Source organism: Podarcis raffonei, chromosome 6 (assembly GCF_027172205.1).
Source record: "Podarcis raffonei isolate rPodRaf1 chromosome 6, rPodRaf1.pri, whole genome shotgun sequence".
In the NCBI taxonomy this organism is placed as follows: domain Eukaryota; kingdom Metazoa; phylum Chordata; class Lepidosauria; order Squamata; family Lacertidae; genus Podarcis; species Podarcis raffonei.
In genome coordinates, this window is record NC_070607.1 from 61246570 (window position 1) to 61266321 (window position 19752).

The 19752-nt window shown below is 41.3% G+C and overlaps 1 protein-coding gene across 3 annotated transcripts in view; it reads right to left on the bottom strand.

The window, feature by feature from the left end:
• Positions 1–19752, bottom strand: part of PLXNA2 (plexin A2) — a 397866-nt gene that overhangs the window by 11247 nt on the left and 366867 nt on the right. For 2 of the 3 annotated variants that reach the window (XR_008331159.1, XM_053393446.1), the window contains exons 27-31: positions 14189–14288; positions 10782–10993; positions 9691–9860; positions 1360–1572; positions 628–778 (exon numbers count right to left, since the gene is read on the bottom strand). Coding sequence is in view for 2 of the 3 variants with exons in the window: in XM_053393446.1 (XP_053249421.1) it covers positions 628–778; positions 1360–1572; positions 9691–9860; positions 10782–10993; positions 14189–14288 (846 nt within the window). In the remaining variant the exon portion in view is untranslated. The remainder of the gene's footprint in view (positions 1–627; positions 779–1359; positions 1573–9690; positions 9861–10781; positions 10994–14188; positions 14289–19752) is intronic. The other variant, XM_053393447.1, reaches the window with a different exon arrangement.

A 19752-nucleotide genomic window follows, 5' to 3' on the forward strand; every position in this document is an offset into this window, starting at 1 on the left:
TGTCCGGGAAATTCTGGATGTAGCACAACCCTATCTTCACTGATGCCTGACTCATTTCTGAGCATCATTCAATATGCTTGTGCTAACCTTTAAAGCCCTTCATTGCTTGGGACAAGGTACAAGCCTGACTGTGCACATAGACTTCACCAGCTGAGTTGAAAGCAACTAGGGAGAGGGCCTTCTTAGCTGTGGTGCCCTGTTTATGAAATGTTACTACTAATATTTAATATTGTAATTTGTTAAGGCTGCAATCCAAAATATTTTCTTTTCGGTGTTGGTGTGTGTGTGAAATCCAAAGGTGGTTCAACTGCTTAGTCCTATGTGCTGCAGGATAGAAGTGTGAGCAGGCTCCTTAGAACTTCAGTCAAATGTATTTATATCCTTCCTCAAGCCCTTTCTGCTCAGCATAGAAAGACCAGGAATGATGCTGGTGGGGTTGTAGTGGGGGTGTTGAAGGGGCAGCATTTATGTCTTTGTGCCCCCTACATGATTCCACTATGCCCCCCCACTGAATAGTAACTGAATAGGCCTTGTGTGTCTTATCCATCATGTTATGGCAACAACACTCAGGTGCCTCATGAGACAAATGGTTCCTTGGGCCCCTTCAGGGAAGAAATGTTTCCTCACCTCCTCACTGTATTTGCTGACATAGGAATAGATTTCATTGAGTGCACTCAGCATGTTGAAATCAATAGAGTGCAGGCGTGACTGTTCTGCGAGGTAGGCATTCATATCTTGGTCACTGATGGCTGGGAGTTTTGCAATGTCTGCATAATACCTGCAAAAGAAATGGAAAGGAATACATGAGAATGGTGTACTTTGGAAACAGAAAGGAATGTGTATATTGCTAGACAGATAGGTCTTGTAGGGTTTATAAAGAAGCTTAAAGTAAGTTGCATTTTTTCAAATAATGGATATGTTGCCACATGCCATGTTAACAGCATTACATAAAAACTTGCAACTGCTTATTTCTGAAAAAACAGCAACCCTGTATTACTTAGTAATGGAAAATGAAACAAGCAACTCCACTTGTAGAAATACTTTTGGAGCTTGAGAAGAGAGAAGAGCAACTGATGATCAAAGAGTGAAAGCTCAGTCAAAAACTAAAACAGCACTAGAATGAATTGAAAGAAAAAGAGGAAAGTACATTAGGAAGCAAAACAAGAACGTGAATGGGAGAGGACACTGTGGTTAATACTACAACACTTCCAGTATGTGCAAATAGATATTTGATGACACAAGAAGACAACACTTTTCTGTCTGTGCTAACCCAATGCAGCAATTCTCAGTGAAAGTACTTGGGAGAAATTTGGAGGAAGCAGCTCACAACATAGTAGGCATTCATTGATCCCCATTTACCTCTCTACCCAGCTTTTATAGCTGGGTATGTCCTTAGCATAGAGCAGCTTGTTGGAGGGGGAGTCCTTGCCCAGACGGTGCTCTGAGGTGGAACAAGAATCCATAAAGGTCTGAGCCACGACTGAGAGGCAGGCATCTGTGATACTTCCCTTATGGATGTCGAAGACGAACTGTGGATTTTTAATTACATTCACCCAGAAACGGAGGGGAAGGCTGTAGAAACATAAGCACACATTACAAGTTCAAGAAGAGAATAACATATCTTCTCTCACCAAAATTTTCTCTCTCTCTCTCTCTCTCTCTCTCTCTCTTTCTTTCTTTCTTTCTTTCTTTCTTTCTCCTTCCTTCCTTCCTTTCTCCCTCACAAAATAGCATGCAATGCCCACAAAAAATTAAGGGTATATGTTTAGTAAGAAAGGCTCCAAGCAGTACAGAAAAAGAATCAGAACCAGATTACAATGGGAACTAAACTGCAGCCAAGTTCAAAATCGTTTTCCTGTAAGATGTTAGGAAAAGTACACAAAATCAAATTTGAGCGATTTTCTTGTTGCACTGTTTTTGTTGTTTTTTTTGTGCTGAACACTCACTAGAGTGATTATGTCTTCTAGCCAGTTCTGTGCAAATCCTGTTCTATGGCTACTCTCCAAATGGGTATGTGTTTGCATTTAATATGTTAATAGGTTCCTGTTGCATATATTGTGCCAATAGGCTCGCCTATGTACCCAGAGCCAACTCACAATAAGTTTTTTTTAGAGAGTGTCAGCCCTTCTCTTTAATTTTTAATTAATCTGAAGAGAGCCGGTGTTGTGTTCATTTACTTGCTTGTCTCTTTTGCTCATAAAGGCCAACATTATCCTCTGAGAAAAAACAAAAACTCTGTGTTCCTATTTTTTTAAAAAATGAGTATCTGTTTCAAACTCCAGGTAACCATCCTCAGAAAGAGAACTATACATTTTGATTGCATAAATGTTCTTTACAGAAGTTTGTGAATAATGGCTGGTCCTAAGCATGTCAACAGCTATTTTCATCCATTGCTGGAGAAAATTAGTGACATTGCCGTACTTGATAATTCCTTGGTTTAGAAAGTAAACTTGGTGACTTATAATTCTTGCCCTGAATACAGCTGCAGGTGGTGTGGTAGGGCAGAGGTGCTCACCCAATCTCTTGGCAGATGAGTCGCTGCTGCTTACCAGGAGAGGTGAGGTGGTGGTGAAGTGCAAATGCACTGGCTGAGCCAACCCTGTGCTCCTGCCAGTGTGTTTGCACTATGCTACCCTCTCTGCTGCCTTGCCCCTCTTGGTAAGCAGCCCACTACTGCTTAACCACTGAGTATTTCTAGGGAATGGGTTTTTAATTTAGCTCAGTATTCAGTCTCTCAGATTCAATCTTAAGCAAGGGATGGCCTCAGATCTTGGAGAGCCACTTCAAGTCAGAATAGATTGGGCTATTTCCTATGTTTCTATGCCAGGAGGGAAAACTGAGTTGCTTCTTTCCCTCTGGCAGACCACAAGAAATGCTTTCCCCAGGGAATTCCCCTGGTGCCAAACTTGTCATCATTTCAGATGTCAGGCAGAGATGTTTATGTTTTCCTGGAGATTTAGGCTGCAATTATATGCTATTGTGCTGTGAAATCTGTTTTTAATAATGTTTATGCAATTTTTATTTTTTTACTTGGGTTGTAAATCACTTCAAGATTTTTTAAAGTGGGAAATGAAGTATAAATTGAATAAGCCTAAACCTGTCAGCAGGTAAGGTAAGGTAAGTGTAGTGATCCTGAGTATCTATGAGAGGTTTAGGGACAGGCTAGATTCTGCCATGATTCTGATAATATCAATGCAGACTTAAGAGCATATGCCCAATTTTGGGTCATAGTTGGGCTTGAAAATGTGTTATTTTCCAGTTTTTAAAAAGAGTTCGGTTTGACAAACACAATCATAAAATGTACTAGAGGGATCATGAATCTCCAGGGGAAATTACTGCCCACTGTGGGATTGATTCCCTCCTGAATACCTGTCCAGGGAGATTTTGCCTCTGGGCTTCTGTTCTATAGTGAATAGATCAGTTGTGTTAAAGACATGAGAAATAAATACATGAACCAGGAATAAGTCACAAACAGCACTGCTGTTCTTGAGGAAACTTGACTGGCTGCTAAACTCCTGCACACTGCATTTTACTAATACACAGGGGCTAATTCCTTACATCTTTCCTTAAATTGTGTCAGCAGTGGAACATGACCACAGGCAAGTTTCGTTTGACTGTGTTCATGATGAGGTGCAACACTGAGACATGTTTCTGACAAATCTCTAGAACCCTTTCTCCCAATTGTTCATGCAGCTCAAGACTTGCAGCATCAGTTTCACACAACAAAGTCATAGGGCACTTTTAGCCATTTTCTTACTGCTTTGCCAGATGCCTGCCACAAAATGCAGAGGATGACTGCCTGTTGCCCTGTCCTCTTGGACAGCGAGTTAGAGGCTTTCCTTCTAAATCCTAGGCATTTGCAATATATGATTCACTTTCCTCTGTGGCAGGATCAAAACAAAGCTGCCACTTCCTGCTAGCTTTTGAGCATGTGACAGGGAATCCTGCTTTAATAAAGATGAACTACTGTGTGCACCCAATGCTAAGCTAGATTGTTTCTCTGCTGTTCCAACTTGGATTCTGTCCAATAAGCATTTCCCAGTCTGCAAAAGAGTGTAATTCCCAACAAATTGCCAACCTTGTTCTTTCAGTAACTTTCAGTTACTTCATTCAACACTTCTCCTGACTGACCTTCACAGCACCAGTAAAACACCTCAATCTACAAAACACTATAATGCTTAAATCTTTCTTTCTTCGGAACAATCAGGGGATAAGAGTAACCCCTCCTTCAGTGGATCGACAACACCCAGGAAAGAAAAAAGATGGTGCTCTAGCACTAAATAGTCTGGGCAGCTTGGGTCAACTGCCAAAATCTGCTGCTAATGCCGGGCATGGTCCTAAATCTCAGTGAGTTTGATTCCCCATTTGTAAAAACAGCACTGCTTCCCCCTGGCTGATAGCACTATTTGCCAGGCTGTATATGTGCTGTGGGAATGAACGAATCCAAAAGAGGCATAAGAGAATCCCATAGAAAAGGTGCAAGGCATCTTAAGTTTTTTTTCTTGGAAGGCCTGGGACAACATGCTTTTCTTTCTAGATCACTTATGATACCCTCTGCATTAAATTCAATCTGCACATTTATTTGATTTCAGTAATTACTAGCCAGCTCCAAATGTAGCAGATGTACTGGGGGGGCGGGTGATACTAGGAAGGACTAGATAGATTTGGAAAGAGGCAAGTTCTGTCTCACATAAGCAAGTTGCTGCTGGCAGTGTGGTGGCAGCGAGGATTGGAAAAAACCCCCTCAATTTATCATTCAGCAGCTGCCAAAAAGCAGGTCAAAAAGGGGAACTTGCCCACTCCAAAAATGCTTCCTGCAAGTCTCTGCAATCTGGCAGGCATACAAATTAATACCATGAAATAAATATTAAGTTCTTGCTTTCCTTTTCCTGAGTCCAGCTGTGGCAGGATCTGAGTGCTTGGGAAAGGGCAACAGGTCAATCGCAGGATACCAACTTTGCATGTAGAAAATCCAAGGCCCAACTAAGATGATTTGAAGAATTCTGTCTTCACAAATTGCTGTACCAAATTGCCCTGACCAAATGACCTCTTGGACTAATGTGTGGATTGGAACCTAGCTATGCAATACACTGTACACTTCTCCAAATGTTGTGCGACAGTTCTTAGCAGTTTGAGCATACCAAAATAAGTTTTTTGTTTTTTTAAAACCAAAATAAAATTTTGTGATAAATCAAAACAATGGGTTTTGAGAGAAATTGCACAATTAAATAGATATTGAAATATGTATTTCAAGATGCATTTTGAGACAATTAAGACATGTATTCACAGATTAATGCAGAGATGGAATGGGACTACTGTATGGTTAAAAAAGATGCAAAAATGACATGATCTGGAAAGAGATTAATCTATCCCTAGGTTCGATCCTTGGTATTTCCAGTTAAAATATCTCAGATGGCAGGGAGGGAGTGGACACTTTTGCTGAGCTAAATGGACCAATGATCTGACTTAGTGTAAGGCAGCTTTGTGTGTTTGCATGATCACAGTTGAAAGGGGAAGATTTGGATGCCGGTTGGAATTTGGACACAGGAGTGTCTGTCTCTCCTTTCAAGATCCCCCCCCCAGCTGCTGTATGCAGAGATCAGCTACGGTTGAGGATCTCTCCGTACTAAAGGCTCATGGGGTCTGGCAGCCACAGGGGGTGGAAATCTCTACTCATCAGCACCACTTGGTAGCATTAAGATGTGTCATTTTATTCCAGATTCCAACATTTTATCCTAATAACTCATTCCTCTAAAGCTTCTGTTAAATTGTTTTTAGCTCCTTACTGCCTTAGCAGGGAATCTGGCTTTGGCAGACAGGATGATTAGAGGCTTTTCAAACCACAAGGGATTGAAGGACACACACACAACACACACATTGTCTGGGGGTTCATGCTTGGTATACGTATGAGCTTTTATTCTCCTTCCAATGGTAAATTTCTAACACAGGGAATTCTTAATCCTAAAATAAAAGCCAAGAGAAAGATGTAAAAGCAGCAATTGTTCTGAAAGTGTGGAATAAACTGCTGCTTGAATCAGTTGTACTTGATTGAAGCATGACCTCCTCTCAGACACCCTATCTCGTAAGCAAGATTTTGGGTGAAACTCATCAAACACACTTGGGAAGTGGGTACTTGACCAGTCACATCTGTTAGATGCTCAAACTAAGTCGGGAGTTCCCTAACTGGTCCATGGACCACATTCAGGTGATCTGTAGTGTGTCTGTAAAAATACGATTGCACATTACAATTGCTACAAAAGGCAGAAAAAATTATTAAGTGGCCCTCCAAGACCCTCAGCAATTTTCAAGTGGTTCGTGTTCAATAAAAGGGTTTGGAAACCACTGAACTAAGTAGTTGTTACAACTAAGGTAAGTAACAACTATCCTTTCAAGTTGTTTTTGTTCTACTTCCAATAGCCCCTTTGAGACTTTTCTTTCATCTCCTAAAAGTTCATTTTTAAGGTTTTGGGGGTTTGGACAGACAAACTGCAGAGTGGGGAAGCTCTCAAACATGCATGTTAATAATAACAGGCTTCCCCCTTGGGATCTCACCAGCAACCAAGTAATTGTTATGCTAATGTTTAGTTTGTCTACTTAGATCTTGCAATGCATCTATGGAAACCAATAAAAATTTATTTACAAAATAGTTACAGCCTGCCCCACCCTACCACAAGTACAGGGGTGTGATAAGGGTTTAAAATGAACATTTGGCAGAGTCTTAGGAACATAAGAAGCTGCCTTATATGGATTCAGACCCTTGGTCCATAGAGTTGAGTTCTGTCTATATTCTACTCTACACTGACTGGCAGTGGCTCTCTGCGATCTCAGATACAGTGGTGCCCCGCAAGACGAATGCCTCGCAAGACGGAAAACCCGCTAGACGAAAGGGTTTTCCGTTTTGGAGGTGCTTCGCAAAACGAATTTCCTATGGGCTTGCTTCGCAAGACGAAAATGTCTTGCAAGTTCCTGCAGGGTTTTTTTCCTCCCCCCCCTTTTTCCCAAGCCGCTAAGCCACTTATCAGCTGATCCGCAAAGCTGCTAAACAGCTGATCCGCAAAGCCGCTAAGCCGCTTATCAGCTGATCCGCAAAGCCGCTTAACAGCTGATCCGCTAAGCCGCTTATCAGCTGATCCGCTAAGCCCGCTAAGCCGCTAATAGCGCTAATCCGCTAATGGGCTTGCTTCGCAAGACGAAAAAACCGCAAGACGAAGAGACTCGCGGAACGGATTCTTTTCGTCTTGCGAGGCACCACTGTACAGATCTCCCCTAACCCTAGCTGGAGATTGAACCTGAGACCTCCTGCATGCAAAGCAGATGCTCTTCCACTGAGCTCCGGTCCTTCCCTGGTCTTAGTTACAACTGCACTTTTAGGGTGACTTCATGTTGGCTTCCCCTCCTCAGCTCCTGTCCAGCCTTTTCCAAAACCTGTCACCTCTTCTCAGTGATAAAGTGGAGAACGCTGCCTTTGCCCTTTAGGCGCCTCTCTGCAAATTCAGCAAACATGGATTGTGTTTCTGGCTCTGCTGACTGAGAGAGCATCACTCAATCAGCTCTAGATGTGATAACACTATCAAGTAATGGAATAATTAATAAGGCTGGAATAATTAAAGAGAGACAGGTAGGAATCAATCCCAAGCCTCTGTCCTGAAAATAAATGGCTATATACTGAGCGACGTTGAGGTCAAATTATTCCACACTTTCCTAATACAAATCTTGTGCTTTCTTTGAAGTGTTAGGGTTTTATCATTGTCAAGAACAAAATAGTGAATCTGGTGAAGCAGGGCCCTCTGCTGGATGGAGTAGAAATAAGTGTGTCCTTTATTGTACCTTTAGTCCTGAAAGCCTCAGAAGTCTATTTTCATTACTTCAAACATTGAAAATCATTCCTGATTCAGCTACTTCTCCATACTGGTTGTTGAGCAAATGGTCACTACAGCTTCAGATGAACTAGGCTACTATCAGCTTAGGTTTCTGCCAGTGTGGCCATCAACCAGAATATGGGTTGTGGCTATGCGAGTATTGACAGGCCAGCAGACCACAAATTGAAATTGTATTTCTTTTTGGTAGCTTTGGTGCTGATCTGATAGGGAGGCTGGCAGGTTTTTATGTGACTGCTCTTTAAGCAAATCTGATCATTCTGTGCTAGAGAAATAGTTTTAAACACAGTAAATTCTGCACAAGACTCCAAGGACGTAATTTGTATTGTTGTCCGAGGGAAGCAGATGGTGCTACAACTATAAAGCTGCATAAAATATTAGAAAAAAAGAGCTGAACAGGAAAAGAATCAGCAACTCTACTTAAATACTTCCAGTAAGAATAAGTACCTAGTTAAAAATGGATCTGAGCACAATGAAATCCACTTTCTTTTTCAGGAGTAACCAAATAAGAATTTTCAGGAGAACTATTTCTTTTGTTTGTTTCAAGCTTGAAAGGCTTTTAGACAATGAACAGACTTTAATCTGAGTCTCTGAATTTGCCTTCCCTTGGCTGCCCCTGCTCCACTGCACTATGAATTTGAACAAGGCAATTCAATACAGTTCAGGTTTGCCCAGAAATGCCCAGCTATATCAAGGAGAGCATATTCTGCCTTGGTTTTATCTTTTTATTATCTCCAAGTCATACCAGAGTTGGTTTGCAGCTTCCCTGGTGGCTATTTCCTGTGATACAAAGTCCTTTCCCTTTCCTTTTTTCCCTTCTCATTCCTTTCAAGAAGCACAGCTACACTCCTCTTGCTCACATATATTATCTGCTTCTCCTAGAGTGGGGGAGGGGGCAGACCTCAGGCCTGGGGCTTCTGGGCCTTTCTATCTGGTCCTCAGAACTGTCCCCAGACCACACCCCTCACTGGCCCTGCTTCACACCTGAATTTTTAAAGGATTTTTTTTTTTTAAAAAAATTAACCCATCTTGCCATATATCTGGGTTTTCCCAGACATTTTTCCGATTTGCTGAAAATCTGCCTGGACGCCATTTTCCAGCCGAATTCCTGGACGTGTCCAGGAAAACCCAGACATATGGCAGCCCTACTGATGTTTCCCATTTTAAAAAGTAAGAGATTATGGTTTTAAATTAAGGAGGAAGGGGACTGCTTTGTGGAAGACTCTGCTATATAGACTTCTTCTGTGGCACCATGTAAGCTTCTGCAAGGCACCGTGGGGCTGTGCTGGCATAGCTTTTGTTGGGTCATTGGAACTCAAATGGCTGGGCTAGAGCATCGGTGACTCAAATCAGGACTGAGCTTACACATATGCATGATGGATTGAATGGAATGAATAGGGCTGAGGGAGGGTAGCAAAGCAGCATGAAATGGCTGAGTCAGGAGCAGAGCTACACTGTTAAACCTACATGGGTGTTTCAGGCATCTCAAATCAATGGTCGGTATCCAACTAAATAGATCTGCTGGCAGAAGGATTTCTCCTTGTGAAAAATGTATGCCTAAGGCCCCACGAAATGCAACAAAACATGCTAGTTCACAAGTAAAAAAATGGCTCCGTCTACTTTTAGAGCAATATGGAGAATCCAAAACTGTGTTTGCCTTCAGAAAGCAAGCTGGACATGACCTAGACAGTTCTGTAATAGGCTCAGGAGGCCTCCAACTGAATGAGACAAACCCTGCTCTGACCACAAGGGCTTACACATTCCCATATCTCAGCAATTTTTGTCCACACTCATAAACTTTGACCCCTCTCACCAGTTGCTCTTCCATGTGTGCCTCACGTCAGTGTCGTGGATGCCGTGCTTATCCGCTTGCTCATCCAAGAAATCAAACATATATTTGATGGCCAGTGGGAGAGCGCTGCCTCGGTGCACAGTGCTGAACAAGGTCTCGAACAAGTCATCCACAAACTTTTGCAGCGTACCCTGATGGGAGCAGAGACGAGAGTGTGAGGGTATTTGGCTACAAATCATCAGCAGAGGTAGTTGCAGGACAGTATTAGGATAGGCAGGGATAGAGCTGAACCAGCCTCAGTAACTTCACAGACTCATTTACAGACTGTAAAGCTGCCCCTGTTATTATTAACTGATAGTTATTTTAAATATATGTGCCACTCAGTCTTCATTGTTACAAACAATCCCAGAATGCAGCAAATAAAAACGTTAAAAGAAAGCACAAAAATTTATATATATTATCCAAACTGGTGTTTAATTGCAGGTGTATTCTACAGCATGTTATTGATACCATAATAGTGCAATATATGTGGTTTGGCATTTTAGGTGCTTCCCCATTGCTGTCTGCAACAAAAGCAGGATAAAAGCAAACCAGGATATATGCAATATAAAAAGTTACAGGCTTTCAGCATGAAGTTACAGGATAGACACTGATTGGAAATGAAGCAGTGTGATCATTCCAAAACTTTTGCAAAAAGTATTGGAAGTGAGATCACGTGCGACTGCCCCGGAAGAATAATAATATTAACTCACTTGTGTCTTACCATTGCTTCATGCACTGATGAAAAAGAGATACAGGATCAAAACTCTGGTGCTGGACCAGCCAGTCAAGTATTAATAAAATATGGGACCCTGGGGTGACATTTAAGGTGCAAGAAGCTTTAAGGTGCAAGAAGCTTTAAGGTGCAAGAGGGCTGCTTTTTCACCTGTTCATCAGCAACCCAAAAGCATAATGAGAACAATGGTCTCATTTTCACAAAGCTCTACAGGTGGCCAGTTAATATGCTGCTTCCCAAACAGATTTTGATGTTTCTTTGTTAACATTACTGGTTAATATACCACAGTTTTGCATGGACGGTGCTTTGGGAGCTTTGCAACAGAAATTGATATTACCTTTGTAGCAAGCAGCCTTGTCAGGTAGATCTCTGACACCATCTTACTGCCCCGATCACCTTCCTTCTGGTCACCGTGGTCATGGTTCTTGACTAAGTGCCAGACTTTCACCCCACTCTCTAGGTCTGGGGTAATCATGGGAGCCCTGGAACGGAGACTGTCTGGGCTGCCTGTGTACCGAAATGTGGAATCTGGGCAGGAGGAAAAAGAAGCTGGTGATGCACAAAAGGAAAACAGGCTTGGTTATATCTCTGTCTTACTTCGTCCACAATTTTCTAACAGTGAAGGCAAATTTAGTGGCTTATTTAAAGAGCAGTGAAAATGTGAACACACTATCAAGCCACAGTCTTTCACAAACAGTCTGCCATTCTATTGCAAAATACGCCAGATATTTTTTGTACTTTATGATGGATATGGGCACCATTATGTGCAACCACACGACCTTGGATAAAAGAACTGATTAGGTGAAACACAGTCCCCATCCAGTTAGAATTGAAAACAAAACCTTCTAAACCTAAGTAATCTTGGCTACTATAGCTACTACACACAGTAGCAGCTTAATGTAAGATGACAAATTGTGCAGTATCTGCCCATGCCATGTGAGGAGTCTACTATTATTCACCAGGGGATTGGAACAGGGTTTTGTTTTGTTTTGGCAGTAGATGAAAGCTAGACTAGCCACTGTCCGTCTGTTTGATATTTCTTATGCCTTGTTTTTAAGCAAATCCTTGTTTTGCTATGACCAGCTCAGGCTAGTTTCTTAATTTGCTGTTCTTCCCTTCTGGGTGACAGTAGGATTAAAGGGATCCCCATAAATTAGGAGGCGAGTGAGTGAATCATTACAAAATTTTCTGAAGCTTCACTCTTGATTAATGCTCAGATAAATATGAATATTCCTGTGGATGTAATTAAGGGGTGAGAGCACTGAATCATTCTATTTTTAGATCTAGCTTTGCACCAATACATAATGCAAATGCAGAGAGAGTAAATAGGGCTTCATTTGCATGCCATCTGCGCAATCAGAGATATCAATATCAATATTAGCAACAACTGTGGAGACTTGGTGTGCAAATGCTCTAATGGCAACTTCTGACTCTGAATAGTTCAATATTGATATTGCTTGAATACAGCTTGAGTTCTATCCTCCAAATCAGGGGTCCTTGCCCAGAAGAACTCTCAAAAGGGCTTTATACTGTGGTCTAAACCACTGAGCCTCTTGAGATTGCCGATTGGAAGGTCGGTGGTTCAAATCTCCACAACGGAATGAGCTCCTGTTGCTCTGTCCCAGCTCCTGCCAACCTAGCAGTTCGAAAGCACGCCAGTGTAAGTAGATAAATAGGTACCGCTGTGGCAGGAAGGTAAACGGCATTTCCGTGCGCTCTGGTTTCCGTCACAGTGTTCCGTTGCGCCAGAAGTGATTTAGTCATGCTGGCCACATGACCCGGAAAGCTGTCTGTGGACAAATGCCGGCTCCCTCGGCCTGAAAGCGAGATGAGCGCTGCAACCCCACAGTTGCCTTTGACTGGACTTAACCATCCAGGGGTCCTTTACCTACCTTTTACCTTTACACACCATAACTTTAAAGCATATTCAAAGCATTCCCTCCTCAAAGAACTCTGGGCACTGTTAAGGGTTGCTGGGAATTGTAACTCTGTGGAGGGTAAACTACAGGGCCCAGAATTCTTTGAGGGAAAGAATGTGCCTTACAGGTATAGTGTGGATGCAAACCCAGTTAATTGCAAGCAGAGATAAGTTGTTGCAGATAGTTGTAATGGTGCTGTCTCTACAAAGTATTCCCTTCATAGTTTTCATTTGGTGTTTTGAAATAAATATTTTGATTTTTTTATGAATAGAGGTCGATGGTACTTAGACCTTTTCCTCAAAAACTAGCCAGCAGAATGAAAGAGCTGAAAATCCATTTCACTTGTAACTTCAGCAAAACATCTCAGCATTTTTGTTACAGAAAAATGTACAGCAATTATTTCATTCAACACAAACTTTTGCCAGAAACAGATGGCAATAATAAATATGTCCAAATTCTCAAATTTGTTATTTAATTTCAATCCCAGTTTGATTCTTTGATAAAACAGTTGTGCCCTCAACAATCAGGACTTGATCACCTCCCAACATTCCTTTTATAATTGCCATAAGGAAATTAGGAGAATAAATGATAGCAAATAACAAAGCAATATAATAAAGCCCAAATTATAATTATCTTGCAAGAAAAAGATAACCAATAACCATTTATAATTTATTCAACTTTTCTAAAAATGGATAGGCATGCAGCTCATTTTACTGCAATATGTAGTTCTTTGGTATCTTGCAAACAAAACAGCAGCATATCTGGGTTAATGACTGAGTGCACACTTGAGAGCAAACTATAATCAATACGGCTCTTTGAGGATACACAAGTTTCCACTTTAGGGCTGAGTCAAAATTACCCACTGATTTCTTCCCCAAACCAAAACGTGAGAATAATAGACACAGCCATTTCCCAAACAGCCACGGTCTAGTCACAAAATACATTTTAGGTGTACAGTACCACCCTGGTGCCCTCTAGATGTTTTTGACCACATCTCCCAGCAGCCCAACCCATGGCCATGGCATATGGCCAGGGTTGATGCTCAGAACATCCAGAGGACAGCAGGGTCGGGAATGCTGAATTGCACAAGTTTTGATGCACACATCAAAAGGATAACATCTGAATAGGTCCTTTGCCAGCCGGCCTAATTTCTTACCAAATTGGTTAATTTTGTGATAATTTCAGTGGGGACATCTGAGAACCCTGGATATTTGAAATTAGCACCCATTGCAACAAATTTCAAATATAGCATTGAAGAAACAGCAGCTCTGTAGGAGCAACTGCTTTAAGAGAATGCTTCTAGTTCTGGTATACACACAGATAGTCCCATTTCATAGGCACAGCAACTCATAACTCAGGGCTCTCCCACACTTCCACTGTCCCATGCCTAGAAAGCACAGGTCCCAGCAGTTTTGCATTTGCCCTGCAGCTTTCCCCTGCAAAACACGCTATTTACAGCTGAATCAGAACAAACAGCAATCCATAGAAAATCCGATTGACATTTGGTCTGATTCAGCAGTAAACTCTGGGTTTCCTGGGAGACAGTGGCAAGGCAAACAGAGGGTGTGGACAAGCCCTCAAAGACAGAAAGGGGCAGTCCTGGTATGTGATGTGATCTATGTGTGTATCAAACCTACTGTACAGCTTTGGACTGCACCCAGGGATTGCCCAGGGATTTTTTGTATACAAAAAATAAAAAGATAGCATGTCCCATGCCTCAGAGCCAGAGGTAAGAACTCTAATAAGCTTGCTGGCACAATTAGCTGATTAGACCACTAATCTGGAAATTCAAGGAAAGTTTACATCACATCACTTTGCTTCTTACCATATCTGCTAATTGAGGTCCGTGATATGCTGGCAGAGGCGGGAATGTTGTAGGATGAGGTCTGCTTGGGAACGAGGGCCACTACAGAGCGATCAGACACCTGTTGGGAGAAAGGAGCACAAAAGATAAGCAAGCAATGGAATATTGTAAAGAAATTCTGCCCTAAAAGATGTTCACAGAGTCCAGCTAGCTAAGAACAGTGAAAGTTTGGCAGAAACATAAGGAATGGCACATGGTGCCAGAGGACCAATGAGAAAACAAAGGATATATTTCCCTTGTTGGTTTGTTCTATCCCTGAAGAAAATGACTGAGAATGGAGCTGGGGAAACATATTGAGGGCATTCTTGGTCATTTGATTTAGGATTACATTTACTCCAATAAAAATTGAGATTCCCAAGAATTGTAGCAACCCAATTAAAGCAATAACGCACTGGGAATAAAACAGCTATAATAATGTTATGGACCATAAAACATTCATATTAAACCATTTTTTATTTTAACCATTTTTATGAACTTTAAAAGTTTGATTTACAGCAGAACAAGTCATAAAATCATCTTTCAAGATCTTAAATTGTCAGTCCCACAAATGCACCAAAAAGGAGGGGTGAATTAAATTTGGGGAAGTCAAACCATAAATGAACATTAACGCTAACGAGATTTTGTTATAGCAGGTTTTAGTGGTAGCATTTAATTTTACCCTCCCTATAAATCTGAGAGTCATACAGTTTTTAACTTATCTTCATTAACAGACCTTTACATCTCTGAGATTTGTATTAACAGCCTCCTAGTGTGGAACAGTTGTGAGAATTTAAATGGTAAGCTATTCAAACTGGGAATGCTCTCTTGACTTGTGCCTGTGTTATATGAGTTTGGATGGGCCTATACCCTTTCAAATCATCCCACTGCTGGTGTTAAATCATTAAAAAGCTGTTCATTTTGAAGGTGCTCAACCGGGCTTGCCAGCACATGTGAAAAGGATCTAGGGGGTCTTAGTAGACCACAAGCTTAATATGAGTCAACAGTGTGATCAAGCAGCAAAAAAAGCTAATGCTATTCTAGGTTGCATCAATAGAAGTATGGTCTCCAGATCAAAGGAAGTAACGGTACCACTCTATCCTGCCTTGGTCAGACCCCACCTGGAGTGGTGTGTCCAGTTTGGGGCACCACAATTTAAGATGGATATTGACAAGCTGGAATGTGTGTAGGGGAGGGCAATCAAGATGGTTTGGAAACCAAGGCTTATCAGCGGTCAGCAAACTTTATCAGCAGGGTGCTGGTCCACTGTCCCTCAGACATTGTAGGGGGCTGAACTATATTTTTTAAAAAAAGAATGAACGAATTCCTATGCCCCACAAATAACCCAGAGATGCATTTTAAATAAAAGGACACATTCTACTCATGTAAAAACACCAGGCAGGCCCCACAAATAACCCAGAGATGTATTTTAAATAAAAGGACACATTTTAATGTAAAAGCATGCCGATTCCCGGACCGTCCGTGGGCTGGATTTAGAAGGCAATTGGGCCTTAGTTTGCTTACCCATGCTTATGAGGAACAGCTGAGGGAGTTGGGCATGTGTAGCCTGGTAAAGAGAAAACTGAGTGGAGCTATGATAGTCATCTTCAAATATCTAAAGGGCTATCAAATGGAAGACGGAGCAACCTTGTTTTCTCCCCCTCAGGAGGGTATGACCTGAATCAATGGCTTAAAGTTACAAGAAAGTGATTCTGACTAAACATCAGAAAGAACTTTCTGACAATGAGAGCTGTTCGACAGTGAACAGACTTCCTCGGGAGGTGGTGGACTCTCCTTCATTGGAAGTTTTAAAGCAGAGGTTGGATGGCCATCTGTCATGTATGCTTTAGTTGAGATTCCTGAATTGCTGGGGGTCAAACTAGATGACCCTTGGGTTCCCTTCCAACTCTACAATTCAGCCAATAGAGTGCTGAAGTGCAGACATGATGTCAATGATATATCTTTGTTTAAACAGTAAGACTAGGCAGACTCACATTTTGAAATGCTGCATATTGGTCTTGACACCAGCCTTGCTCTTACCTACAAGAGTCTCAGTCCTATTATATTTATTTTTAGATGCAATTATATTCATTCTGTTTTATGAATCTTTTATAACTTTGTGCATGTTTTTTTAAATCTATTTACATTTTTATTGCGTTATTCCTTTGTAAACTGCCCTGAGGTGGTAGAAAAATACTTATAATAAAGAAATAAACCAGACTCAAGGATGTCACAGCCCTCTTTTACTTATTATTTCTGTATCTAGAATACAGCATGTAAGGGTGCCTTACATTATTTTAGCTTATTTGTCTCAACAACAAGTAAATATTTTGATCTGAATTTAACAACCCTCGGTCTAAACCCAACACCTTGCTTCATTCACAGGGATGTTGTGAGAATTCATAAGATTGTGAGTTTAGGCTGTAATCCTATACATACTACCTGAGAGAAAGCTCCACTGAACTCAACAGAGCTTACTTTTGAGTAGGCACGCATAGGATTGTGTAGTCAAAGCACTACATCAGTGATAAGCATTAGAGTTCCCAGCAAAAGGCAAACGATTACTAATGTATGGAGGCCCATGAAGCCCTTCATTACAGAAGTTATTATAAATGTTATTTTTTCCTTCTATTAATAATAGGGCCTAGCATGATACACAGCAAGAATAATGTATTTATATTTGGCAAGCACAACACTTTGTGCCTCTGTTATTTCTCCTCCTCCACATCCTTTCACCCAATTTATAAGTCTCTAGAAGGAACGATCAACAATCATATTATTTTCTTATGATGTTATTAGCTGCCACTTCGGTTTAATTTCAGCAGCTGAAATACAAAAGGCAGTTCACACACAAAAGAAATCACTCCCAGGCTTCTGGGTTTGCAGAGTTTCTTCAGAGCTGTAGTTAACCAAAAGAAAAAGAAAAAATCCAGATACAACACACATGCGCACACGTATTCCCACTTCAAACAGGGTTTGACAAATACTTCAAATTCTTAACCACCAGTGTCAAAGTACTAAATTCCTGGGTAACCAAACACCTAGTGGTTTTACAGCTCTGCATCCATCCAAGGCTTCGGTGGAAGGCTTGTTCTTGTCAGCTAAAGTAATATCTGATGCACATGCTGCAGCCCACTTCACACATATCCACCCAAACATAAAATCTGGTGAAGAAGGAGAAACTGATGGATGTCTTTCAGTTTTCATCCGTATCTTTGTAGAACCTGTATACTTAATTCAGTGCGATGACATCAGTGGCAGCTGGTGCACATATTTTACAACAGAGTGTTGCGCTTTCCACCTGAGCCATGTAACATCAGAATGCTATGACAGGAATGGGTAAAACGATGTCTCCCAAACCTAACTTAAAGCAGTTCCTAACAGTACCTCTTTAACAGATGATATCTGATTCATATTGCCATGTGAATTGACTCATGCATGGGCCCTACTTGCCAGTTCTATACATGTACCTTATGTAGCGAGGGCTCTAGGATAACTTGGTTGGTAGGGCGTGAGACTCTTAATCTCAGGAACGTGGGTTTGAGACCCATGTTGGGTGAAAGTTTTCTGCATTGTAGGGGGTTGGACTAGATTATCCTTGTAGCCCCCTCCAACTCTACAATTATATGATTCTTCCAAGCTCATTAGCTCATTTAGTTTCAGAACTGTCCAAACAATGTATGCAAAAAGCACTAGTTATTCAGTGGAGAAGTTTCTTCCTAGTCCTTTTAAAAAACCTACTAGGTTAAGAAACAATAAAAATAACTGGGGAATACATGTTCCATTCACGTGCATGAAATGATGAGAGTGAGCTACTGGATAAGGCATCTGGGTTTTGTTTTCTGTTTTGCTTATTCTTCCCTATCCTTAATATTTAATTGGAAATAGTCTCTAATCTCTCTTTCCTTAGTGCTTTCAGCTTTCCATTGACTTGGTTTGCCGCCTTGGAATTAACCTTACACATGCAATTATACATTGTTCAATGTTAAATTGAGGGCAAGCCATTTTTCTTGTAATAGGATGCATTTGTGAAAGCTATATTTCCCCCTTTCAATCTTCTTGAATCTTTCAATCTGTTTTCAGAGCACTTACATTTTCAGTTTTATTTATTGCAATTGGTAATAAATGGTGTACATTTCAAGGGACTGCTAATCTGAAGTTAACGACATGCTGCAATATGCTGGCCCTTGGAAACAGTAAATGGAGATTTTGTAGCTTTCCACTGACCTGAACTGCACAGTTCTACAGTGCCTCAACTGTATTTGATTTGTGTTTCAGCTGCATCTCTATTTGGAGAGCTGCTGCACCAGAGGAGTCCCGTACAGCTGTGTGAGTCACTTATACAACACATGCAAATATCTAGGGATGCAACTGTGTGGACAGTTATGTTCTTCAACACCTTTGGAGGTTCTGTGGCTGCATTAAAAATCCACAAAAGCAAAGATAACCTATGTTGCCCTCTGGTTAAACTCCCATCCGCCCATCAAAAAGTTGTTAAGCTTTATTTTATTTTATTTTTTAGGAAGACCCAGACATATTTGACAATATAATTCAAATTGGAAAATTGGATAGCGCAGCTCTGAAGTAACTCCTTAAGTTAGAGCTCTCAAAATTCAATCTGATATTGTATTTCAGCATCACTATCACGACCTGCACCTAGCATTTGCATATGTGAAAGGAATGACCTGTGAGCTAAACTTTGATTCTACAGAAGGACTGTAGCTAGGAGCCTGGCTTATCACCTCCTGTGGGAACCATCCCAGGCCATATGAAGAGCTTAGATAGCCTGATTGTCCTGATAATGGGGATGCTGCAGCCATTCTTCCTGGGCTTGTTCTGTAGGAGGCAGACCATATCTAGGGAGCACAGTATTAAGCAGGGTAGCCATGCCTACTTCCAAGAGGAACAGGGAGCAACTAGGACAGACATTCCTCTTAAGCGTCTGTAAACAGTAGGCTATGGGCAAGATTTTAAACTCTCGCTCTCATATTTGAGGCCACAGGGTTTACTGTAAATGCACCATTATGTTTTTCAAGGTTAGGCTCAGAGATGTGGGGTGGTGGCCCAAAGCCTCACAGAAGCCTAGTATATTGCTATAGCAGGAAGAAAAGGGAAGACTACAAAATACAGTGGTACCTCAGGTTACATACACTTCAGGTTACATACACTTCAGGTTACAGACTCCGCTAACCCAGAAATAGTACCTCGGGTTAAGAACTTTGCTTCAGGATGAGAACAGAAATTGTGCTCCACCGGTGTGGCAGCAGCAGGAGGCCCCATTCGCTAAAGTGGTGTTTCAGGTTAAGAACGGACCTCCGGAACGAATTAAGTACTTAACCCGAGGTACCACTGTATATGTATGAATGCTTGTTTTCAGATTATATCTTGTCATTTCACCTATGCTCAGGATGAGAACAAACAATAAATCCCAACAGAAGGAAATACCAATTTAGCTATTAAAATCAACACATGTAACCTCCCCCCATAAAACAACAAGGTAAATCAGGCTTTTAAAAGCACCTCCAAAATGCATGCTGAAAAGAAGTTTT